At 44.3% G+C, this 25858-nt stretch overlaps 2 protein-coding genes across 4 annotated transcripts; both read right to left on the bottom strand.

Moving 5' to 3' along the window:
• Positions 1-2431: 2431 nt before the first annotated feature.
• On the bottom strand, positions 2432-13027 carry LOC119172066 (protein lifeguard 2). Of its 3 annotated transcripts, none has more exons than XM_037423037.2 (12): positions 12843-13027; positions 12001-12324; positions 9734-9837; positions 8883-8947; positions 8727-8780; positions 8530-8580; positions 8414-8453; positions 7825-7862; positions 7259-7346; positions 6096-6185; positions 5134-5181; positions 2432-3479 (listed from the first exon to the last, which is right to left on the bottom strand). In XM_037423037.2, the coding sequence occupies exons 2-12, from the start codon at positions 12317-12319 to the stop codon at positions 3336-3338; spliced, it is 1041 nt and encodes a 346-aa protein (XP_037278934.2). In that variant the 5' UTR covers positions 12320-12324; positions 12843-13027; the 3' UTR covers positions 2432-3335. The 3 variants fall into 3 exon arrangements, with proteins under 3 accessions (XP_037278934.2, XP_075748985.1, XP_037278935.2); XM_075892870.1 differs by lacking the exon at positions 12843-13027 and adding an exon at positions 12676-12798; XM_037423038.2 differs by having other exon boundaries at positions 3219-3479; positions 7259-7432; positions 12843-13011.
• Positions 13028-15235: 2208 nt separating this feature from the next.
• Positions 15236-23749, bottom strand: LOC119172065 (uncharacterized). The gene is made up of 3 exons (XM_037423036.2): positions 22991-23749; positions 18835-18983; positions 15236-15543 (listed from the first exon to the last, which is right to left on the bottom strand). The coding sequence occupies exons 1-3, from the start codon at positions 23644-23646 to the stop codon at positions 15323-15325; spliced, it is 1026 nt and encodes a 341-aa protein (XP_037278933.2). The 5' UTR covers positions 23647-23749; the 3' UTR covers positions 15236-15322.
• Between the last annotated feature and the right edge of the window lie 2109 nt (positions 23750-25858).

The following is a 25858-nucleotide window of genomic DNA, read 5'->3' as shown; positions in this document are numbered from 1 at the left end:
GCATAAATGTGTTAGTTTGTGCTCAGAGTGGCCTTTTGAATCGTTATCCTTAATATAATCGTAACCAATAGGCTACCACATTTTAGACAGGCATGTTTTGTTGTGCTAAGCCTTTGTTAGGAATCGGGTTGAATGTCCAGTGTGAACATTGGTGGGTTGGAAGCCCTGAAGAGAGGGGGATGGGTGACACAGCTTATAGAGAGGGTCAATTTCCCCTGCAAAAAAGAATAAAAGACCTCATAAAGGACATTGAGAGAATGCAATCAGTGCAGGCATTGCTTTACCGATGCCTAGTGGTTACTTTGAAATATTTCAGCAAAATGGTGACTATAATGGCATAATGGATGAATCGTAACTGTGCTGATTGTACTTCCTAACAGGCACCCTAGGACAGTTTAAAATGGAATTTGATAATTGCACAGCTGTGCTGCGTTTTCTGACGGAACTGTTCAGGTATTTACAGAAAGGTGGCTTAAGCAGAACACGATCTAAATGGGGCCCAAAACAATATTGCGTTTTACTTCTAAATGCAGAGCTTAGGCGACTTTTCATTTTTCACGATTTTAGTCGTTATCTGACCTTACCAATTCAATGCCAAACATCAAAAGATGGCAGTCCTCGCACCTGCCTAGAATGTTAGGATATTGGCAATATGAAACATAAACAAAAGAATACTTAGTGTCAGTACCAGCCAATATAAAATGACATGCCTTCAGAATCTTATCTCTGGCAGGTTCCTCCCCAATTTCTTACAGAGGACCTAATCGGTGCATACTGTATTAAAGTGTGCACACACACACACACACGTGCACAAAATATCCCAACTGCCATGATCACACACTGATGGAGGCTATTCAAATGCAATTTAATAAGAGAACCCAGGCAGTTAAAAAACCCGCTCTCATCCTTGCTACAGTATGCCTTATAATGGTATCAAGGTCTCAGTACACGAAAATCTCAATTGGGTATAGGTATCCACGATAGGGCTAGGACAGGAGCCTTTGTTTCTCTTTTCGAGGTGCATGTATGTTTTCATTTGAAAAAGCTTTGGCCATAAATGCGAGGAGTGTCAATTATAAGTTGACCACATGCACTGCAGTGAGCATCAACAATGACAGCACACGCATTTGTCTCGCACGTTCATTTCCTCTCGATAATTGTGCCAAGATGCTTTTGTAATTATAATTTGCCTGTTTTACAAGAACTCTGGTCTTGCATCACAAAAAGTGGCTGGGAGAAGTCAATTCCGCTCATGTGATGTCATCCATGTTTAAATACCCAGTGATCCCTACATGCATTTAACATCAGACTTCAGTAATTTTCGATAATTCAAACAGCAAATTCTTATACTTGGGAGCTTGAACAGGTGGAATGTGTACCTGCACAGTACCACCTTCTGTGGCAAATGCAATGCCTTGGATTTGCATGCATACTATCGGCAGGTTGCTTCTGTTCCGGACTTTTTCGGCTATTTGATGATCTAGTGCGTGTTTGTGTGTACTAATATGCAATCAAAAAATATATCTAGTAGACAGCTTTATGAAAAAAAAAGCTAAGCAAATAAACAGAGTACACAGTGTTTATTATAACATATCACACACAAAAAATTACACAAAGATAAGCACTACCAATACAAAACACTTGGTCCAGACCAACTGCTATCTACCAGCCAATCTGCCTGTATGCTTGCCTTTACTCTTATAGCTTTGACCCAGTGCAAGCAAGGCTTTCATCTTTTGTTTTTTTTCAATACCATCACATTTATACAAATGCACACAGCTGACGAAACACAGTGACAACAAAAAACCAACATTCACAAACTGATTTGATAAGTGAATTTGCAGTACATACAGAACTGCTCAATAGGAACAAACCCAAATCTCTGACACCATTTCTGGATTTCAATAAAATTCGAGCAATTTACATGTGGTTTGTTACAACTATAGCATGTTTTTGATTGGGTGATTGCGAAGTGGTTTATGTCGCGCTTAGAAGACTAGCAAGAAAAAATAAACAACCTTGGTACAGACCTTGTGTGGCCTTCTATGGCTTGCCATTTGCGTAGAATGCTGAAACTACGTACCTACATACAATGAGTGTGTTGACTTTGGCAAGCTATTCTTTTTTTGTTTTAAATTTAATTTATAAGTGTGTATACGTATTCACAGAAGTAGAGGATTCAATGACACGTGGATTGCACACACTAGTGTTCACACAATCAGGATTAAGTGACTGTTCCAAGACAATAGCAGTCCACTACCACAACAAAGCTGCATTTTATTTGTGACCACATGTATTTTACACATTACACTAGTTTTCAAACTAGCAAGAAACGGTTTGGTAACCTTCCTTTTATAATATCTCCTGTATGGCCCCTTGACAACATTAAGAATGGCAAGCAGGTCAAAAAGATGAGAATAGCGTCCCTTACTTTCTCAGTTAAATCAGAGAGATTTAATACACAGAGCAGCGTCCCACAATTTACCAGATTGAGTTCAAAACATTACAAACTGAAGGTACGAAAAAGTGATATCCAATGCCCTCTGACATACTACAATCCAAAAGTTGATGCTAGCGCTAACCAAGTGCCAAAATATTAGTCGCAACAGCAGAATGTAGCAGACAAAGGGTAATGCTCCATTGCTGGCCTAATTCAGTTTGAGAAAATATATACAGCAATCACAGTAATAGGTTACGAACAACTACAAAACAACGACTTTGTGCAGGGCCAGGACAAACTATTACTCTGCTTTAGCATTGACTAGTATCCTTAGGGAACATGGCAGACATAATACGTAACATTTGTTCTGCCGTACTTACTGTACGGAAATGCTTGAAGCAGGTGAACAGAGAGCATTTGTGGCCATTTACATCGAGGTGCCTAGGGCATAGATGTTTTTACTTAATAATATAATAATAGCTCTGTGGCTGTCATTCAGAAGGTTTTTTTTGCCGAGGTCTGCTGACCTGGGCACCAAAACAGGACGACAATGTTTGCAAGAAACCATTGCCTTGCTTACACGGTCCAACTTGGAAAACCCCAGCCTGTCTTCTTTTGATGGTGTGTTTCGTTGCTGTTGCACAGCAAAGATGATGTTCATAGCATGCAGTCGTCCTCTCTGAAATCGCAGATTTGTGAATGGTCTAGTTGCGCATCCTGGCGCTTTGGCATCCAACAGAGAGGAAAACTGCTTTCGCAATGCCGCTCTGTGAAAGGCTAAGGAAGCCACTCCTGTTGAATAATTGCTCACATCAAATAATGGCAAAGTCGGTTTGCTACTAAAGTAATGTAGTTCTGCAAGGACATGGAAGTTGCCGCTAAACCCCCCCAAGGCTTAGCGCTTTCCGAGCAATCTCAACAGGAACAAGAAAATTTGCACGATGTCCATGTACAGCTGCAATGCAGCAAAGATGTGCTCCTCAGGGCTCAGTTCCATTTTGCGGCCGCCCATGAGCATCTGGGTGTCAAAAGCCAGGAACTGCAAAAAAGACATCGGGAAAAATAGTCATATTTATCGGTGCTTTTAAAGGAACTGACAAAACATTTTTATCAATGCAGTTATTTACGGCTCCCCCTCGGAGATGATGAAACAGGCGGTGGTTGATTCGAAAAGTACGTGCATATTTCATGTAAGCAGAATTTTTTTATGTCGGCACTAAAAAAGCTAAAAAATCCCTTCTCCAACAACTCTGAAAAACGATAGGGATGATTCTCCTCAGAGTGTTCTTTATGCTCAGTGTACTGCTTTCCCAAAGAGTTGGTTGCAACTGTGGTTAATTGCTATTTTATATTTTTTAACGATTTTTTAAATGATTAAAGGACGTCGGCATCAATATCTTTGCGCTGGTAAATCTATCTTAATCATCAACCGACTCACCCAAGCAGCAGTTTTAGCATTTTTGAAGGTTTTCCATACGTTGGCCATAAGTCCCTTGGCCGCATCCCGAGCCAGACACTCCTACAACTTGTCGGCAGGTGCCGGTAGGCCCTCAGCTAACGGGGTTAATTTCAGCCAATACAATAGTCGATCTTTCCATTAATGGGGCTACCTTAATTGTGGTTCCGAACTGTCTGTCCCTTCAGGTTTTGTAGGAAAGGCAGCAGCTAAATGTAAAATGATGCAACATATGTCTCAAACCTTCCCCAATCGCATGCAGCCAAAATTTTAACACTGAATGAGTACAAGATTGCGTATCAAGGCTGCATTAAGTAAAGAGTGTGACTAAGCTATGAAAATTTCTATTTAATGAAAGCAAAAAGTAATACAATCAGTGAAGTCGTAGGGTAGTAATCTGTTCGAAAGAAACGAAACTGAAAAAAAACAGTGTCCTCACATGGGTACAGCAAAGAGCCAATAGAAAAGGCACAAGGAGGTCGGGTATACTCAAAGCTCGATATAATGTGGATATAACGAGTATTGGTTATAACAAAATAAATGAAGAATAGTCTTCTCAAAGATGAAGTGTTAATAGTATATATTTTTATTGAATTTTCGGGTATAACAAAGTTATTTTCATGTCAGATGTCCCTGCGTTAAGTTATAGTGTATACAGACTGCACTTCCACTGAGAAGCTGTGTGAGACATGTCTACGTTCACATGATTGTATTCTTCTTCATGGGATTTCCAAATACATGCTAGCACAGTCTGATAGTGTCACAGGCCAGTGCCATCTAAAAAGAAGCCAGTCAGGGTTGAGAGGATAATGACATAACAAATACAATGCTGTATATCTTGGTTTAATAAACCCAACATAAAGTGCATTGGTATTGCATGAGGCATATGCAATCGCCGGCACTGCTACGCATGTACTTGCTCATAAACCAAAGGCAAGGAAGCCATGTGGTCGGTGACAGCCTCGGATTGCTAAATTCAATGCAGAAGTGGTCTTCGAATACTCCTCGGTTTGTCCACTTGGGTAGTGCTCACGAGTGAAAGATATTGATGAAAGAACATGACTTTGTTAGGCCATCTGAAATTCGGTTTCGCTCCGACTTGTAACGCAAGAACACTTGCTCCTCGAGATAATGACAGCATATTTACCATCTTTACCAGAAAGCTTAGCCAATCATTCAGGCACGTTTAGAACAAATTTGCTTTAGTGCCTTAAAACATTGTGTTCGGAATACTCACTGCCATGAAGAGGATAGCCCCAAGAGCAGCATACACCGTGTTTATGATCTAGAACAGAACGAAAGGATTTTGTAATCCATGGTAATGTTCAACTATACCACTCCTACATAAGCTAGTTTCCATCAAAATTCTTGACAAAACTACCCGCACTTGAAGCCTATTTCGTGTGCCTTGAACGTTCCATTCAGTCCTTCGAAAGTGCATTTTGTTTGATGCATCTCTGAATCTATAATCCTTCTAGAGGGATTAATGACTAATGTGTGCTTAAACAAACATGCCCAGTTTTTAAATGTATAAATGTAGCAAGCCTGTTTGCGCCCGTTTTGTGCCGCTGCTGCATACATGCAACACCTATTAGGCTGCATCACACTTCTTACACACACAGTTCTATCAATGGTATGACCACCTACAAAATTTTTCCAAAGAGAATTTTCTGATGTAGCTTTTGTGAACACTCTAGCTGGATATTACCAGCCTTTTGACAACTTGAACTTTATTTGCACTACTTTTGCACATGCTAGAATCCTCCATCTGAGATGTTTTCTGCAGGCCCTTTTTATGAATCATATAGAAGCATACGGCAATAGAATTCACCAATGCCTACTCAATTCATAGATGTTCTGTTGAAGTGACAGTGTAAACAAAAACGAGTGGCTAACTGTGCAGCTTGCGAAAATGTATGAATAGCATTCACTTTCGTGGTGGTGAGATATCACATACAGACCAGTAATGAAATATTTCATACTCCTAGTCGGATAAATAAGACTGAATGATGTAGTCCCATGCAGAGCAGCACCTTGTCAAAATTTGGAAAAAAAAAAGCCAACTATACACAAGTTTGCACAATGCAATGACAGCGTTTCCTACTTTACTGTTTCCCATAGCTGGGATACATGCCAACAATGTTTCTTTCACACAAACATGACAGGCATGAGGTGAGATGTATGTGCATTGTCATTTACCCTGTTGTAGGTGAAGATTGTGAGAATACCAAACAAAAACAGGGCCCAAACAGCAATGAACAGGAAGCCAGCACAGCTGGTGAAGTCAAACTGAAAGTATAAAGAGCAAAATGAGGCAATAAAAGGCTCGGGTATGACAAAAGAAGAGGAACATTGCCACTTTTACGGTAATGGAAACTGTGATTTAAAACAAAGCCAACGAGACAATGCACAGACAAAATACAGCACCAATTTTTTTTCCTTAAGCCATTACTTTGCAATGACTTGATTCTGCATTACTATGCACAAAAAAAAAAAACAAACCTAACCAAAGAGCTAACTATTGACAGCTTACTTCAGTTTGTAGCAAAGACTCGGCTACCAGCTTATTTTTTTAACTGTTACTTGAAAATCAGATAACCGTTCAACTTCTAAGCCTCTGTGATAATTTTCATCAGTAATTTCGAAACAATCCAAGTAGTTTATAACATCAAGTCGGAATTAGTACATTTATACATGGTTCCAAACAAGTCTTGTTCACTGGTTCCAATTGAGACTTGTCCTACGGAGTTGGCACCATTGCAACTGGCGTACGGTTTCCAGTTGCAAAGTAGAACCAGCTAGGGCTAACTTGCAAGCTTTTTTTCAGTACATGGCTTAAGTATGGCACTATACAGTAGACTCTCAGTAAACGAAAATTTGTTAAATGGTACTACAGCTTAAATGGAACTACTGCCTCTGCAATGCTTGGTTTCGGGCTCGCATTCTGCACCCATGTTCAGCTCTCAGTAAACCGAACTCCTGTTAAATAGAACATATTTTCCTGGTGGTCCCTTCAGGTTCCGTTTAATGAGAGTCTACTGTAATTCCAGGAGAACAGAACACCCTGCTCGCATCCTCACTTTTCCCTCTCTATATCGTACCTACTAAGACAAATCAACTGGACCAACCTCACACCCTGCACAACACCACTGCCGTTTACACAGGCAGGTTATCAGTCATTTATGGTCTGGTTACGGCGGCCTTAATTATGCTTTTTAGGTCACACTTGGAATCACGTTCATTGTTCAGGTAAAACTATTATGACAGACATGTCTTAATTACAGCAGTTTGGCATGCACACACAATATGGAGGTCTCCAGTTGTAAAGACACTGCGAAAGCTAAAAAAAAATTTCTACCTGCCTTTGTATGGCAGGAGAAAATAGAAACAGCCAGGCAGCAAGCTGCACAGATTCCGGCAGCCATGAGCACGGTGTCGGTATCATGGAAACTGGAAAGAAATCAGCCCTAGAATGAACACAAGGCTGAATTTCTTGCATACGGGGTGTTATCTGCATTACATGCAAGGGCCGCCCACTGCAAAAAAGTGATGACGACAGCCATTATGTAAATTAGGTTTTATTTCATGAAGCTCAAAGGTGTCGATGTGAAAAGAGCAGTGAAAGCCAAAACAAAGTAAGACGCAAGGCGTGATGACAACAGACAAAGGCAGAGTACAAACACACAGAGCACTTAGAGAGTGTTTATGTACTCTCCCTCTGTCCGCTGTCGTCAGAGCGCCTTACACTTCAAATATGCTAAACCAACACGCCAAGTACGCCATTCTTACCAAAACTGAGGGGCCACTGTACTATTACGCAATTGCAACACTAATAAGATATATATCGCTTATATCCTACGCTGCACCTGTTTGCACCCATTCTTACAGAGTAAAGTTACAGTGTTTAAAATTTTTTCAAAGTTCATACCTCGATATTGCACCAACCATGTAGGACATCACAAGCGTCTGAAACAAAAGCATCGTCAACAGCGACGTTCAAACTGGCTGAACTACATTTCCATAACTACACGAACAGTGACAAAATACGGGAATGTTTCTACAGCAATAAATAAGAAAATGTGCACTGTAGATGAACAGGCTGAACATTTCTTTGTGAGCACAAATAACAGTTGTCCTAATATTTTTCTTCAGTGCTTTGCATTGGCAATTACAAGGAGTAATATTATTGAATGTTCAGCATCATGCATAAAGCAACCAATCGGCTATTTCTGGTGCCATGTCAAAGAAATAGTTCAGTATTGCTTATGTCACACGTGATAATTTCTTCTGCAAGTAACTTCAATACTATGATACACCCTGAAGGTAACAGAAAAATGCTCAACGGTCATTTGCAACTTTTGTAACTACAGCCCCACTCCTTAGAAATAGTATTTATGTCGAACATTTAAAAAAAAAAGCAAATCACCCAGAGAAACACCTGTAAATGAGTAGACCAGTGCAGGTGTACACATGCATAGTCAGAAATGAGGCTGCGGTAAATTGCTAATAGCACTCACAAAGAGAAACAGCAGGATTATATTTGTAGGGTACGACCTCCTGAAAAATGAAAGGCACAGTTTTTACTATATTGCCCGTAAACATGATAGATTTTAGTACCAGTAAAAAGGCGTACCTCAGGCTCTCACAGCAGACTAGCATTATGTAAAGAACAATGAATGCCACACTGAAACGATACAAAGCGAAACATGAAGACAAGCCCAAAAGCACATTGTTATCAGCTAGTTCCCAGTACATACGCAATCCATGCTTTCAAGCACTGTAAGGTAGCAGCAAAGAAACCTTCACAAAACAAAATAGCCTAGAACTTACTAGGCACCAATGTATGCTCCCATATTCCGTTGCACAAATAATTTGACATGAGGTCTGCAACAAAAAAAGAAGACAAACTAAATAATTACACTGGCTGCATGTTACATTATAAGACAAGATGTCGAGAGAGTAAACAGGACAGAAACTGGTACTTACTCATATATGAACAAAGCCACAGCACCAAATGTGATGGCCAGTTGGATCATGAGGATAGCATACACCTGGCAACAACAAGAATGGAGATTCTTTTTAGATGTACACATTGTGCAGATTCCACATGCTGTAGAATTAACTACCACCGCAACTAACTACCCATAGTCGTCCTTTGTCAACCATGGCTGTGGATCTAGTAGAAACATGATCCTGTACCAGCAGTGACAATAATATATACGTAAACTTTCAGGCAACATAGAGAAAACATTAGCAATCCCGACATCCAAGCCACAAGCTGTTTTGCCTCCATAAAGTTGTAGAGCTAATGTTTAGTAAAGATGGCTGATAATAAATAATCTTGTGATTGTGCCCCCCCCTTTTTTTTCTCAGACATAAAAATGATGCCATCATAGATGGCTAGCAAAAAAGTGCTCTACATTTTGTAAGTAAACTCTAGCCATGCTATGCGATTCGCACGCCAAGCATTGCAAAGAGCTACCTTGAATGGGAAAGGCTGGTTAGGATGTTATAGATATCATCCATTTTAAATACAAATACAGGCATCTGCTTCACGATATATCAAAATTATGCAGAAACTTGTGTAGTTTGTTCTCGCTGGTGCTCAAGTCTTGTGTCTGCAACTTATGCGGTTAGAAGGTAGGTTCGGGATAAGATTTGATCATTTAAAATATGCCGCAGCCTTCATTAAACGTTCAGTCGATAACCAGTGCCTGTGTCATGCTTCCATTTTTCACGGGCCCGTCATGAGTCTAAACTACCTACACTTGACAACAAAGTTAAAGGAAGTGCAATATCAAAACTCAAGATTGGATGATCTGAAACCTCCAACTAACCTTTCGAACAAAGACGCGCCTGATCTCTTTGTTGGAGAAGCCACTCCGGGGCTCAAGCGCCGGCTCAGTGTCTCTGCCCATAGTGCCAACAGGTGAACTCATCGCTGAAAAGAAAAAAGAAAACATGCCATGTAAAGAAACTGCACGACAGAGCACGAGGAACATGGGTCGACAATGTACACAAGGCAATGCCCAGCCAACATTTAAGCATAAAATACAGCAGATATGAGAGTTGAGGCATCACTTGCTAATGTGCGCTAAGTTGAGAAGCCCTCGTGTTCAAGAAAGAACGCATGTGGCGTGTTTTCATTTCACTAGAAGAAAAAATGACAATCAAAAGCCTTCAATGCAAGTTATGTGTTACCCTTTACATCGATACAAGCTTTACATAGTGTAACAAACTATTTCACATGCTTAACAACCTACTTCTGCCCTTCTTCATCTGAAAGTCACGAGATCAATCGCAGCCGCCACGGCCAAATTTTAATACAGGCAAAATACTTCGATTCAGGTGCGCGTAAAAGAACCCCTGGTGGTCGAAATTCCCACAACCCTCCACTACGTTCCTCATAATCACATCATGGTTTTAGGACGTCAAATCCCCTAGAATTCTATTTTTCTCTTTATTTTCTTTGAATGGGGCTTGCATTACGGTAGAGGGTATTGCACATTCTACTTCAAGCTATGAAAAACTGGGTTTGCATTACACCTGCGAATAAATGCAGTAAGGAAACATGTGGCTGGTTCCTAGACTGCTACTATTCGATTATCAGTGATGCAGAGCTCTTAAGTTCGCAGTTACAAAAGGCTCGTGCAAGTGAAACAATCTGTTGCTACGAGAGTACTCAAAAGTGTCACACGAGCAGAATTATATCTTATCTCAGCTACATTCCCCGCTTGCAGTTGAACATGGCGACAAGTGTTCCGATCTAGAGTGCAGTACTAAAGTGAACATGCATAGAGCTAAGATTCGACCAAGTGATTTAGAAGTGCATTGAAAATAGCCCTTTTATATACTTTTACTTTAGCTCATTTCAGCAAATTCACATCGGCCGATGTGAAAATAAAACAATCTGGCTAATCCCACATGCTGTAGGATTCAATGCTCTGTGAAGCAGCCTCTAAGAAGTCATCTTTGCTTCACTGTTTGGCAATGAGTGAAGTGTTACGAGGTGGATCAACTTTCGTGAATTGAAGTTGTACAGTTGATGCAGGCCTATGGGGCACGATGAGGCGTCTGAAGACTGGTTCTGAAATAACATCAGCACTCTCATGCAAGTGCAATTGCATTAATTACATTGGAGAGAGACTAATGCACTGTGCCATGCTGACGATGCTCGTCCTAAGTTGCATTCATCTGTTCATACCGGTGGCTTCCGGAACACTAGACTATAAAAGCGATACAATAAACAGTGCTGCCAGTGGTGGTGCAAGCATTTCAGTGACGTTTGCATGACAAGACGACAATGGCAAACTGTCAAAGTTGTGAAAATGGGCCAAGTGTTCTTGCTAACTTGCATGAAGAAAACTTTTTAAGGAACCATCAGCATTGAAAAAATCATGCCAAGTGACTCAATGTACTTGCTCGCACATTGGACATTCTCAACAGTGTTCCATATACCTGATGAGGCATATACCGAGGCATATAAATGCGCCGAATGAAATGGACGCTTAGAGACGACGCACTGAAAGAACTAATCACGGATACCATGGTCATGATGCATTACTGCACTTGACGAATAATGCTGAGAGGACTGTGGTAGATATAAAAGGTGTATTTTCTTAAGGGTTCAAAATATGTGACCATGGCGCAGTGGATACTGTGCCCAGCATCTGTTTCCATGGGCCCAGAGGTCACGGGTTCAACTCCCGAAAATGGAACCTTTTTTCTGTCTCTTGATCATGCATATTTTTTCAATGCCACTTCCGTGACAGAAAGACATCACTGAAGTCTTGGTGAGCCCCGGCATAAAACACTTTCGCGTTAAAAAGTAGTGAGACCTCGACCCTTGAAACTGGTTTAGTTTGAACCTTTTTAACCGAGATCCTACAGAACACAACACAACCCTTTTACTTGGATTTCATTCAGAAATACATAGAGTAATTACTAAACAGTGAATATGCTACTACAGGAAACTTGGTCATTACATTGTAGCTACTTTGGTGCTTTCGTTGCTTACAGTTGAGTGCCTTGGCACGCAGCATTAGAGATGCATTAGAGTCAATGCCTCACTCAAGTATATGGTGCACAGAACCTGTAGACATACCAGATGATGGCTTGCCCAAGTCTGCTTGTCCTGGTCCTGGATATGGAGGCGGTGGTGCTGGAAACTGGCCTTGTGGTACAAATCCTATGTAGGGCTGCTGTGGCTGTGGGCCAGGAAGCTGTGATGGCAGCGGCATGGTCCCAGGATTTTGAATTCCGGGTAGTGGCAAAGGTGCTGGCATAAACCCAGGATTCAGTGGGTAAGACGGGGCCGAAGGAGCGCTTGAATTTGCCGGGCTCGCTGGGGGTTCATAGGGAAGCGGTATAGCAGCAGGTTGAAGAAAGTGGGGTGGCTGCTGAGGGTACGGGCTACCCGACATGGTGACTGTAACAAAGTGGAGTCAGATGTAAAACAATGTGCAAATGAAATCCCATTCGCAAAAACACGGTTAATAATGGTCCCAACGAGGAAAACGATTTCAACTGAAAGTTAGCAAAGCACATCCGAGGCACATGCTGCGCAATCATAGAAACTGCTGTCACTGCATCATTTTATATTTGAAGCTCCGTGATTGCAAATTATATGTCACTGAGTCAAGCCACGGCTAATGGTGCGAAGACATGTTAAAGGCTAGGCAAAGCACTATCTACATTCTAGCACTGAATTTCAAATGTCCAATCACGTCGTTTCTAATCTAAAACTTTGCAAGGCCACCGAGAAAGAATACTCAGCTACCCCAGCTCGAAAGTGCGAGTACATTCCATTCTGTGCAGTGACGCCGATCGATGTCTTAAGACGTGTAACATAAATAACTACGCTATTTGTTCAAAGCCTGTCAATCACTTTGATGGACATGTTATGGGTTGCCCCTTGCGACAAGGAAAGTTCGGAGGCCTACTCACCCTAATCTACGCAGGTGTTCGCCGGTGCAAGGATATCATGAAACGACGAAGAAATAATGTTTCACACGCTCGTGAGGTTCGCACGATAACACAAGCGGCAGTTCGCGCCTCTCGTCGGTATTTCGCAAACTAGCGCAACGCACAGGAAATATGAACGGGCGACTGTTTCTTTCTCGCAAGCATTCGCGTCAGCGAGCGCGCGACTGCAGCGTCGCGACTCGCAGCAGCGGCGAGACGCGCAAGAGGCGTGTCCGTTGGCTCCGCGTTGTCGATCAGTACAGGAGCATGGGTAGAGTCGTCGCAAATAAGAGACCTCGTGAGTAGTAGTTGTCAAACTTCATGCAGATACTTATGGGCACCAAACACGGTTTCTTTGGGACCACACGGTTTGCTTTTTTTATCGGTTCTCGTTGCACAATAACGCAAGAACAACGCTGTGAAGAAGTGGAGCGAAACCGAAACTGGATCGCATTCTTTGACTGCGGAACGGCGTCGGAGTTCGAGACTGGGGCGAGAAAAAGAAACCAGGGGCTATAACGACCTCAAAGCGCCCGTTTACCTACTGGCGTCGGACTAATAGACTAATTAGACCAACGACATGTTAACCCGTTTCTTAGGCTCATATCCGTTCCGTTTCACGCTATCAACCTACAGTGTAGAGCTGTTGAACAGTCGTGCGCCACCACTTTTCCCCGCGCATTTCTTTTCAAGCTTTTCTTTGTGCGGGGTAGTACGAACAGGAATCATAATCATCATGAGCCGTGATGCGGGCTTGACTGAAGTCCCTCAATTTTATTTCTCATTCGCCTCCCCGGGCGCGTAGCCAGAATTTTTTTCGGCAGGGGCGGGGGGGGGGGGGGGCGAGGGCATCTCCATGATTTCGGGGAGGGCACCCCCTTAAATGATCATTTTTGCGCTCCCTATGCCACGGCGAAAAAATATTTCAGAGGGGGGGGGGGGGGCACGGCCCTTGTGTGCTACCCCCTGGCTACGCCCCTGCAAGGTCCTCCCCACCTCCTGCTTCCACAACACGCGTGTACCGATTTGTTCCGCGCAGAATACAATAACTATTTATTCGTAACAGCATACACGTAACAAATTGTCACGGGACTTAGCATTCTGTGACAACACTCGCGTGCGTGAATAGAGACCACGTAACATTGCGGATCGAACTACGTGACTAGAATCCTGTAACATCACATAACCATACTCGCGTGACCAAGAATAAGATCACACAACAGCTAGTCACGTGACTAAAATCTTAGGCACAAAATCCACCATTCTGAAAAATGAGTGTGTGAGTGAAATAACTTCATCACACAACAGCTATCCATGTGACTAAAATCTTTAGCACCAAATCCACCATTCTGAAAAATGAGTGTGTGAGTGAAATAACTTCATTTAAAATCCGATGAACGGAAGGACCGGGCCAGGGGCCGCCATAGATCGCATCTTGGAGCTGTTGCTCCCGCGCTGTTTCGAGGGCTCGCTGGACGGCCCAAAGTTGCGAGCTTGGCAGCGCGGCCGACCACCGCTCCCGCAGATCTCCCAAAAGAACCGCCATAGGACCTTGGTATATTAGACGTCCCCACAACATGTGTGTTGAAGAGTGGCTCTAGAAATCCGCCATTAAAAAACAAAAAAAAAACAGCTCTGATTGGCGCGTGGAGCTGCTGCGTCTCTCATTGACTCAGAACACCACCTCGGCGATATCTAGCATACACAGTGCAATGCCTCGAAAACTGCACAAAAAAAAGAAAGAAAAAAGATTGTTAGTTGAACTTGGTGGGCAGTTATATGCCTGAGGGAAATTCTAGTAATTAAAAAAAATCTCTTGAAGATAGCCCGAAAGATAAAGGTGGATGGAGAAAGAGAGAGAATAAACTACTTTATTTGAGAATATAGCTTAGCAGAGGCATCCTTCGTCCTGGATGCCTTCAGTCCGCACCGCATCGTAAGCCCTCACTATACCAGCAGCTGAACCTCGAAGCTGCAGTTAGCCAAGGCTTCTTCCCAAAGCACGTTCGTGGGGTAAAGACTATACTGTTGTTCAGTGGGAATCTGCTGCTGTCTCCTGCTATGCTGAAGAGCTGTGCAGGGGCGGTGAGGTGATTTATGGTTAGGTGCGGTAATGTACTGATCTGTCCACCATCTCTGGGTATAGTGACTTGTGTGTAGGGGAGTGGGGTGTGTTCTGTGGGTTAGCTTTTCATGCGGCGTGATGCCGAACGTACGAGACAATAGAATGCATGTGCTCAGATTCAAGCAAACCTCCTACCTGTTCATTCGTCTTTCTTCTCTCGCCCCCCATCCCCCTTCCTATCAGGTCTGCAATCGCCGTACATGTATAACATGAGAAGTCCAGTCCTTAAGCGGACAAAAGACAACGTCACTGGTTGGGCCGCCAGATTGACGATGTTTTATTTCTTTATCTATCTCGTTCCTGGAGTGTTCTGCCAATGTCGTCGCCGTAAGTGCGTTCAAACGTCGTCGCTGTAGAACGGAAAGAAGCCTCCCGGAACAGCGGCAGCAGGTGTCGTCGTGGTCGTGGTCGAAGGCGTCGAGCAGTTGAGCAGGTCCTCGCTCAGTTCGTTGATCCGGCGGCCCTTGAGCAACTCGGGCGTGGCGCACACCGGGAACCGCCAGTTGTCCGAGTAGCTCAGCAGGAACTTGATGCGGCAGTCGCAGTGAAGCGGGTTCCCTGAGGTACACAAATGATATGACGCCCGCTTAAGTACGGTTGGAAAACTCTCTAGAAACCGCGACTGTTTTTCGAATGCAGTGAATAAGAAAGGTGTAAAAGTAAACAAAAATGTGCATAAAAGCGCATTGCATATATTTGAGTTTTAGCTAGTTCCGGCTCTTATACTTCTCGTCCCATGGATCTAATATTGATACAAAGCCTCATCTGGGCTAACTAGTAGCTAACGAATAAACAAGGATCAACTTAAACATTTTGGGCCAGTACATATGCCGTATAACAAACACTTGATAAGAAACACTAAACCGCATTAAAAGTATGCTCGAAGCCTATCATACTTGATAGTACAGTAGTTCTGTGTGCACCTTATCAGCTTTCATTCGGCCTTTCAACCGTTTCATTATTTCAGCGCTTTATAACAATCAGCAAAGTAAACGATGAACTAATAGTTTCAAATATAGCGCTGAAACAGCGGTGCTCATTGTGGCGTCATCATAAATTTTATGATTCCCCTACCCTTCCTGCTTTTATCTTCTTTGCTCTAAAGGTTCTGCAAATGCTGACACCATTACGTTATGTTCCTTCGTATTCGAAGCGGGTCATGACTTTTTTATTTTTGTGTCCTGATTTTCTTATTTGTTTCCTGATTTTGTTTCCTGAAACTGATTACAGGCTGTAGCGAGAGCTGCGAAAAGTTGTGACGTCAAGAAGTGAGCACGATCACCAAAATGGCCACAGCCACTCGCGCTTCGTATTTGCGCCCTGCTTGCTAGACCATGCAACTGTTGACGGTAAGACTGGCCTTTCTACTATATACTAAACTATCTTAATCTACTGCTCCACTACTGATTCGTCACGTATTTGAACGAAAGTACTCATGCCCACCACATGTTTTTGCATATTCTTTGTGGAAGCATCGAAAGGAGAGGCTCGACTGAGTAAAGTCGATTTCCAGGAAGTTGCGTGGTGGGGTGGGAGGGGAGATGTGAAGGGGAAAGATATAATGCGCCGGCTCTCAAAGATAACTTATCACTGTGAGGTACGCAGCACAATTCGAAACGAACGTAAGGAGCGCAGACTGAACGACCGTTTTCAGTTCCTACGTCCGTACACTGCACGTAAACCATTTCGCACCCTTAAAGTGGGTTCAAGCAAGCAAAACACCCCTTTGTTTTACCAAAATTTCAAAAGAATTAGAGTGTACGGGCGTTTTCCTTCCTCTAACATCCCTTAAGAGAGATGTTTTAACTGAAACACCCATTAGGAACTCGAGTGTTACGAGTTTTCGAAACACGTGGCCCATACGACAGCATGCCAGATGATAAGTGGGACTCACTGATTAAAAAGCTGTTGGATGTAAGGCGAGCTTCAATGATAAGATCCGTATCTTTTAAGACCAACTACACGCACACCATAAATTAACGCCTATTCTATTAATGCTAATATTCATTTCTACGGAAGAGGATCATTCTCATCGGAACTGCTCGGTGGCTTCAGATGCTACCGATATATACGCGCATACCAGATGGGCAGTGCAAGGCGATTCAGCGTGAATGCTCCGTTTATGGGGTATTGTGCCATATCTTAAATGCTGCGTGTACGGTTCAGTGCGTACGTGCATCTTCCATGCTGATACCATCTGTAATTGCATGTTCCCTGACTGATGGTAGACTTCATTTTTCACTTTTTTTGTGTGTGTGACAAGGATGTTTAGGCAGCTGGCAACAGCCCGCGCTTTGATCCGTGAAAATGCCCTTTTTCTAAAAGGGCAAAGGGGTGTGTTATAGGCACGGGAAAACTCGCTCAAAGGTGTAAACTTGTCTACTATCGTCAAAAGTAGGAGATAAAGAGGGATTATAAGCATTAGCTGGATTGCCGAACTATGCCAGTACTGTTTACGTAGTACGTATGCAACGCATGAGGTACGGGCGCACTGAACCGCCTGTATTGACGCTACTCTCGGATAGAAATATAGCGTAAATCGCACATCTATGTGCACTGTTCTTATACAAAAGGTCACGGGTTCGATCCCTGTCGCATTTCAAGGGAGGTCCGTGCACTGTGTGATGTCAGTGCACGTTTAAGAACACATCATGCTAAAATTTTCCAGAGCCCTCTACTACGGCATCTCACGTCCTGGTTTCGGGACGTGAAATTGCAGATACCGTACTGCTATTTCTTTAACGTAATGCCAAACACACCAATTAATGAATCTACTAACAAACAAGAGACGAGAGTACATACATGACCTTTCTGTGATCGCTATAACTTCGAACGTACTGTTTTTTTTTTCGGAATGCGTTTACCATGTAGACCATTTCTCGGAGCAATCTATTCTTGATAGTCCATCGCGTGACCGGCTGGCCTTTGTGACTAACTGGAAATGTAATACACAGTCGCATGTGTTTCGCACTGATAATACCTCTTCTTTGCTGTCCCCTCTAATCATCTCTTAATGCTGCTTTACGCTAAGTAAAGTATTACTAACCGGCCGCACGTCCGGTTAACTTCAGTACCTTTGCTTTCTTCGCCTTGTTCTCTTCTTTTTAGTGGCTGGTTGCCGACTACCTCTAGACAACAAAGGCGCTTAGCCGCGCTTCCTCATGGACTGCAGAAATTAGCGCCTTTTTTTAAATGTAAAGCAGCTCTTTGACTAGCCCGTGTAACGCTGTCCGTCCGTGTATCCGTGCCAACGCGCCACCCCGCGTTTACCCCGCCACACTTGTTGGAACGATGCTAAGTAGGTCAAGTCGCAGATGTGCGTTGACGTCACACTCCCCCTCACCCGCAGCAGTAACACTCCTAGGTGGTGTTACCCCTCCGCTCGCTCGCAACACACTTCTTTCTCGCTTCACCCTCTCCACCGCCCGCAACGCTCGACCCCTCGTCGAGTGGAAACACTCTTTCGGTTCGTTTATCTGCGATGAGACTTACACGAAAGCCAACCCACACATGTCCTTGCGTTTCAAAGAAACGTTTACTCGAGTAAATGCTACATCGAGTTTCGCTTCAAACCGTTCTTCCAGCACCCGCGTCCACGCCCGTTCCAGCCGGGTCAACGGCGTGCTTCGCATCTTATCATGTTTCCCTTCGCGGAAATGGTTCATAAACATTTTTTTCTTCCTCTGAACCACTACTACTGCACAACGCTACAAATCGAATTTATAAGCTGAAACACAGTTTTCTTTAGTGTACGCTAGTGATTACGTGAAGCCGTTTATAAACGTGGCTAGAAGTTGGTAGCGAGGCTGTAGTCACACAACGCTTGTGCATCAGAATAATTTTGCGTACCGTAGAGTCCGACGTATGTGCGGTCCCTTCTGAGGGGCTCGAGGCTCAGCTCGTCGAAAGTGGTGATGAGGTTCTCTTCGATGCTCAGGTGCCGCATGGCTGGCAGGTCCTCGCTGAAGTCTCTTGGCAGTGACGTGAGTCCGCAACCTCTGCAAATGAAGTTCACGAAATATGCGGTTCGGACTTGTTGGTAGCTCATCTTCAGTAAGGTTTCTTGTAGCGCACGTAAAAAGATAGCGCTCTGTCCGTCTATAAGGGCTTCATTTCTTCCTGTCCTTTGCATGCGCTGCAAGAAAACTTACTCTGCAAATGATCACGCTAAGCTTTACGCATTTGTTTATATAACATACTCGTTTTCTCAACTCTATTAGGGAGTCGACAGCTGTACGAGCATAACTATTGACACTCAAACCTTAAGTACAAATTTCGATCACTCGAAAATTATCTCGCCCCTGCACACTTCCTATAGGAATGAAAACTTGTGTTACCTGTTCATTGAAGCACGAAAAATATATAACAGCATTCAACCTTCAACCGACCGGTATCCACGCCAAAGCTCAATCGACAAGACCTCATCATTGCGCTTACTTAAGTTCACATTGTTCTATTTTTCATCTTTTACAATGAGTACATCGATTAAATATATAGAAGGGTACAATGAAGCAATTGGTCGCTTATTTGATTAACTGAGCGATCGTACGAGTGCGAGAACAAGTATTGATAAAACAAATTGTGGTGACGTTTCCCGAAGAAGGATAATGCTTAAATATGACACCGGACCGCACGTGTGGTCGACATAAATTACACAGAACTTGATTGGAGTGCGCTTATATTGTCCAGGTTAGTGTGTGATTTACTGCCTACAAGCCTGGCAATGCTTTTGTGTAGCTGCTCGCGTGCTCAACGCAGAAATGGACGCAGCTGTACAATGATGACATACACCGATACCGATACCGATAATGATGTATACCGATAGACATTGCGCAATCTCTAAATACATCAATGCACAATAAAGAGTCAGTATACTACTAAGGTTCGCTTCCGTTATACATCGCTTCCTATGATGGAGGGAAGTGGTGTATAGTATGTTGTGCAGCAGAATATCAGAATAAAATAATAAGAGCAATCACCCTCGTTTGGCCACTAATCCTGTTTAAGCAGCTCCCATACGTGAGCTATATGCATCTTCATGCAAATTCAGCTCGAGTGCGCTGCTAAAAACATCCATATGATTCCAGTCAGCAGGCACGTGCACGTCCGACTGTCCATTAGCTTTTTCCAATAATAATAATAATAATAATAATAATAATAATAATAATAATAATAATAATAATAATAATAATAATAATAATAATAATAATAATAATAATAATAATAATAGGGGTTTTACGTCCCAAAACCACGATGTGATTACCAGGCACGCTGTAGTGGAGGGCTTCGAAAATTTCGACCGTCTGGTGTTCCTTATGGTGCACTGACATCGTACAGTACACGACCCTCTAGCATTTCGCAGGGCATTCTTACGTGTCGGTGGACGTAAGAATGACCTGCAAATTTAACAACCATAAGGCACGACCGCGCAAGTGCGTTCCATGGTTCATTTGCCGATATCTAGAGGAATGGCCATTACCAGGAGTATATGCCTGGTATAGTGGTAACCTGCGTAAATATCGGCGAACTATCCATGGAACGCACTTGTGCCATATGGTTGTTAAAACGATGTACTGCAACTCGCAGGTGCAGCACTCGAGGTCTCAACCTTGCCCGTATGCTCCGCAGCGTCTGCGTTGCAAAACAGGGGCGCACAAATGTGGCCACAGACCTTCCAGGAGGCTTCGCTTATACTTTCCGTCACTATACCACTCATCTTTGTAATCCTCGATGAACGAAGAGAAAAGAGCTGTGTAATCGATTCATGCTTACCGCCCCAGAGGGCTGTCCACATCCGATGAAATTGATTGATTGATTGATATGTGGGGTTTAACGTCCCAAAACCACTATATGATTATGAGAGACGCCGTAGTGGAGGGCTCCGGAAATTTCGACCAACTGGGGTTCTTTAACATGCACCCAAATCTGAGCACACGGGCCTACAACATTTCCGCCTCCATCGGAAATGCAGCCGCCGCAGCCGGGATTCGAACCCGCGACCTGCGGGTCAGCAGCCGAGTACCTTAGCCACTAGACCACCGCGGTGGGGCGCATCCGATGAAAAGAAACACAATTTAATGTGTGCTACCAAATGAAAAAAAAAAAGAAGTTACCACGGGATGGCGTAATGTCTGATTACACTCCTGAAACATTTAAGTACGGTGCCCTCTCACTTCCAAAATGCTTTAACATAGCGACATATGTTCCAGAGATGTCTCAAACGTTAACATACCAAGCTGTGCTCTGTGTAATGATGATAATAATATCTCACTTACTGATGATGATCACAGCTTACTTTCACCTTTTGACAATGATGAAGTGTCTGTATTGCTGCGTGGATGAAACTTTTGCTTATCAACAGGACATTGCGGCGAATTGCAGCTACTTACCGACTTGAACAATTTTGCACGCAACCTGAGGTTGAGGGAGTTGTTTCATGATACACCGGGCGCTACTGCAGTGATATATATTCGACAATACATTCATACAAACGCTTGGCACCACTCTCGCAACGTGACAGATATCTTGACTTATTTTGATGCTATTAAGCGCGATATTATTCAAGCATACAAACACAAAACTTCGTTCCGTTGGAATTCGCACAAAGAACTGAAAGCTGTCGAAACATGAACGCACCCATAAACCACCTCTGAAAATACGAAGAACGAGCAAATTATTTTCCTCCGGCGGCTCCCGTCCTTGCGGCACTATTCTTCGCGTCAGCAGTTCACGTGACGTCAGGATGAAATAAGCCACCTAGCAGTCGATATACGAGAAATATCTGCCGTGATTTGCCGCCTAACCTGCATTTCCACGAAGTCACATGCCCGGTCTGCCTTGTCTCGTTTGACTATTGTGCACAATAAACAGATTTCACTTCGTTTTTCGCGTTTGCGACTGCGCAGGCTGAGATAACAGCGTGTCGCCGAAAAGCGCGAAATCCTATCTGGCTCAATGCTTAGGGCTGACATCCCACGTGTTTTATGGTATATAAATAAGTGGCGAGGAGGCGGTAGCGCTTGTGGGAAGAGCAGTGAAGGCGAGAAAAAAAGGTCCTTGTTGCCTTTGAACTTGGTGTTGTTTAGAGATCCCTAAGGAAGCTTGCCGACATCACACCAAGCCAGCTGTTATGGGTGGTGCCATTGTTGCTATGAACGCAGCGGAATATTGACCTCGAGGACATACCGTGGCGCCATCTACGTGATGATGTCACTCATGGGATGCCGGGTTGTGTTGTCTGCTAGAACACCACATTTGTTTGTGCTTTTGCTGTGGACACCGTGCGTGCTTCCTTCTATTTTGAAACTCAGTGCTTAAAGAAGTTATAAGACCTTATAATACGGGCAGGCTAACTACGAATCGGTGCCCCCGGTGGCACTCTCGTGTCTAACTTGCATTGTAACATCGCGACTAAGAACCGGTGCAGCCATGCGGGACGATGCAAATGGTGTCGCGAAAGCAAAGTTGCCGTATTCCACTACTATCCCATCTGTGACGTCAAAACGATCACAGCGCTGGCATCTCTAGTGGAGGCCCTCGTGGCCAATATTGATGAAGGTGTTAAGCTGCTTAATGACCATGCCTTCTATAGGCGACGTGATGCACATACAGCGTATTTTAAAATAAATTTGAAGCAAAAGATAAATCTACAATTGAGAGAGAAGCCACAACAAAGTTTCCTTTAAGTCCATCTGTAAACCGATTTTATATGCTACCAAAAACTCATAGGACGAACAACTACGGCCACCCCATTGCTTCAGCTAACTGAACGGTGTCAGAAAACTTGACTTGTTATGCGGACTCATTAATTGATTACATTTAGGTGACATAAAACGACCCCACGTGGTCGTAACTTCCAGAGACTCCCACTACGGCGTCCCTGATACTATTGCGGTTTTGCGACACGTGAAACCCCCAAACTATTAGCACACAGTGTCCTCGGCAAGCAGTGTGAGCGCAACGAGTGGAACTTTGATCCCGAGGGGGCGCCTAAAGCGATACTTACTGCAAGTGCAGGCGCCACAGTTTCGGTGCGGGCCGGGGCAGCATGGATCGCTGGAAGTGCTTGAGGTCGCTCTCCTGGATCCACACCTCTTCGAGGTTGGTCAGTCCCGACAGCCAGTGGTCGTCGATGCGCGCAATGCTCGACCGGAAGATGAGTACTCGCCTCAGGCTCTGCGGCAGATTGTTGAAGTCTCGCGTCAGGTCCAGGCCGGCCATCATGTAGAACGCAATCTCCTTGAGCCGGTTCATGTTCTTGAGAAGCTGCCATGACTCCGGCAGCGAGCTGTTGTGCATGAAGCCGATGCGGGACACGGTCTCTTCGAGGCCGTCGAATGGATTGGCTCCCGGCTTGGAGAATGTCTTGGCCTTGCAGTTGTCCAGGTCTAGGGACAGCGCCGGCACCGAGGCGAAAGCCGAGCCCGGAATGTAGTCGACGAGGCACTCCTTGAGGACGAACCGGAGCCGTGGATAAGAAAGGTCTCGGGGGATGTGCTCTTGGAAGTGGGATGCGCTCGTGAATCCGGTGCATGTGTACTCCCGTTCGTCGTAGTAGTGGTTGCTCGTGTCTAGACACGAAGGCGTCGCCACGGCGGCCGCGGCAAGGGCCGCCAGTAGCACGGCGACACCCAGGCAATGCTCTTCTCTCGTCGGTCTCATTTCGGCTCAGTCGTGTGCCTGCAGCTAGCCCGCCCCGCTTGCACTGTGATTCTGTTTCGGCGTGCGGGGAGACCTTCTCCGCAAGAACTGAGCCTCTCGAGAGCTGCGCAGGCTTTCTTATAAGATTGTCATGAGCTTGGAGATAGCCGTCGCGTCGCGTCTTCCTGGGTGCTTGACCGCGGGGGGATTTGGATAACGTTGGGTGCGATGTTACGTTGGCTTCTGCGATGTAAGAACGGGCAAGCGCGCGTGATGGTCTTCAGCTGACAGGGTCCTGCTTTGTGTCTCGGGATGCGAGTAAACTAGACAAGAGAGAAAGAAACTGCTGTCGTGGGAGTGAAGGTGACTAGTGATCCTAGAATAGTTACTTATATCTGAAGGAAAATTTCGCACTACCCAAGAAGCTTTTAGACAGTTTTGTATATCGTCGCGTATCTGATGTAAACACGTGACACCTGATCTGAACTCTTCAAGTTACACATTTTGTTTTGTATGCAGAGTGAAGTCACCCTGATCGTACACACGCTGGTGATTACCTCTGCCTTAAAGTATGGAGCTGTATCTCTCGGTCGTTGCACTTGCACGTTTAGAAAAAAAATTGGGTGTAGTGTATGTATTGCACCATTCCCGGTGATCACCGCACGATTGGTATTTAATTTCATGTCAAAACGTTGTTATCACGTTTGCTTATGAGCGAAAGAAGACAAGCACTAGCTAAAGGAACGAAAGGGACACCACTGCACTCACAACTAGTTAATTTCGCAGAAAAAACATGGGTAATATACAACATGATAGTGCACCCCGTGTTACAATGACGATCAAGCTACAGCATATTTTCCACAAAGCACAATTCGTAATCGTTGCTTGGCTAATACAGTTATCTTTTTAACACGAATGTGTTTTAAGGCGGGGTCTACCACGACTCGGCTGATATATAAAGTTGTAAAATATATACTAACTGAATGCAAAATAAAAAAAAAACGACATGGAAATGATTTGCAGCAGGGAGTCGAACCAGCCACTTCACGCTGTTCAGCGCGATGCTAGCGATTACGCCACAGAGCAACGCTCTCCTGCACTTTTCGAACGGCGAGCCATTTACATACACCGTGTACCGTTGGCGATCCTCAGAGCTCGGCAACGTTAGCACGTTTTCGTCATCCGTAGCAAGATGGCATGACGGGCACTCGTTAGGCAGTCACGCCCTCAAGGTCGTCGTGCCGCGCCACCGCGCGCGACGCTATGACCACGCCATGTGGAGGCGCACGCACAAAGTGCGTATAGATGTTCTCTAACGTGGTGGCTCGTTTGCACGCACGCTTATTGCGGGATTCGGGTGCTTTGTACCTATTGTGCTTCCACCGCAAGTTTGCTTTGAAGTTAGAGTAGTTAAAGAGAGCACGAACGTCACCTCGCTCGATGCCGCGGCCGCGTTTACTAAAGGAACAGGCTGCACACACACGAAGAAGTAATAATTGTGACAGTTGTTCGCGCTCGTATTTCATATACCTGTGCGTTCATTTCGTGCATCTTTTTTTTTTGTTTCGGCAGCGTGCTCCAAGTGTCGAGCTGTGACAGTTGTTTGTCCACGCTGGTGCTATGTATGCTCATTTCGTGCATGCTTTCTGCTTGAGGTGTGCGCGCCGCAAGTTTGGAATTCTTTGCCGTTCTACGCGTGACATTGCAATTTGTTGCTGTAGCAATCATTCCTTCGCCCTCGTGGCGAAACAATGCACAATGAACGCTCAACTATTTCTGCCAGGACAGGTTTCACTTTTGTGTTATACCGATCCTTAAAAAGAGGGATCAGCCATGGTTTTTTTTTTGCGATGTGGAATGCCTCGATAACTTCCCTGGTAACCTGATCCTTGTGACTGGAAAGCGCAGCCGCAATCTAAAGGCCTGACTACACGCACCCATTGCAGCGCATCAGCGCTGGGCTTTCTGACGCAGCGCCATGCATTCTTTCTACAGAGAGGGAGGGCGAAAGAGCTACGCGAAGCTGCGCGCCCACTCTCTCCACAGAGAGAGGGCACGGTGCCGCACCGAAATTCCACGCGCTGCCGCGCTGCAACGGGTGCATGTGGTCTGGCCTTAAGCAATGTCGTCTAATGTGAGAGTAAGCATTCTCTTGCTAATGCTCTCTTGTGCCGTGAAAGCCCTGTATTCTTTTTTTTTATTTGCAACAAACACTTGCTTTAAGTCATACTAT

This window comes from Rhipicephalus microplus, chromosome 4, assembly GCF_043290135.1.
Source record: "Rhipicephalus microplus isolate Deutch F79 chromosome 4, USDA_Rmic, whole genome shotgun sequence".
NCBI lineage: Eukaryota > Metazoa > Arthropoda > Arachnida > Ixodida > Ixodidae > Rhipicephalus > Rhipicephalus microplus.
Note: the sequence above shows the minus strand (reverse complement) of the source record. Positions and strands in the feature narration are given on the sequence as shown.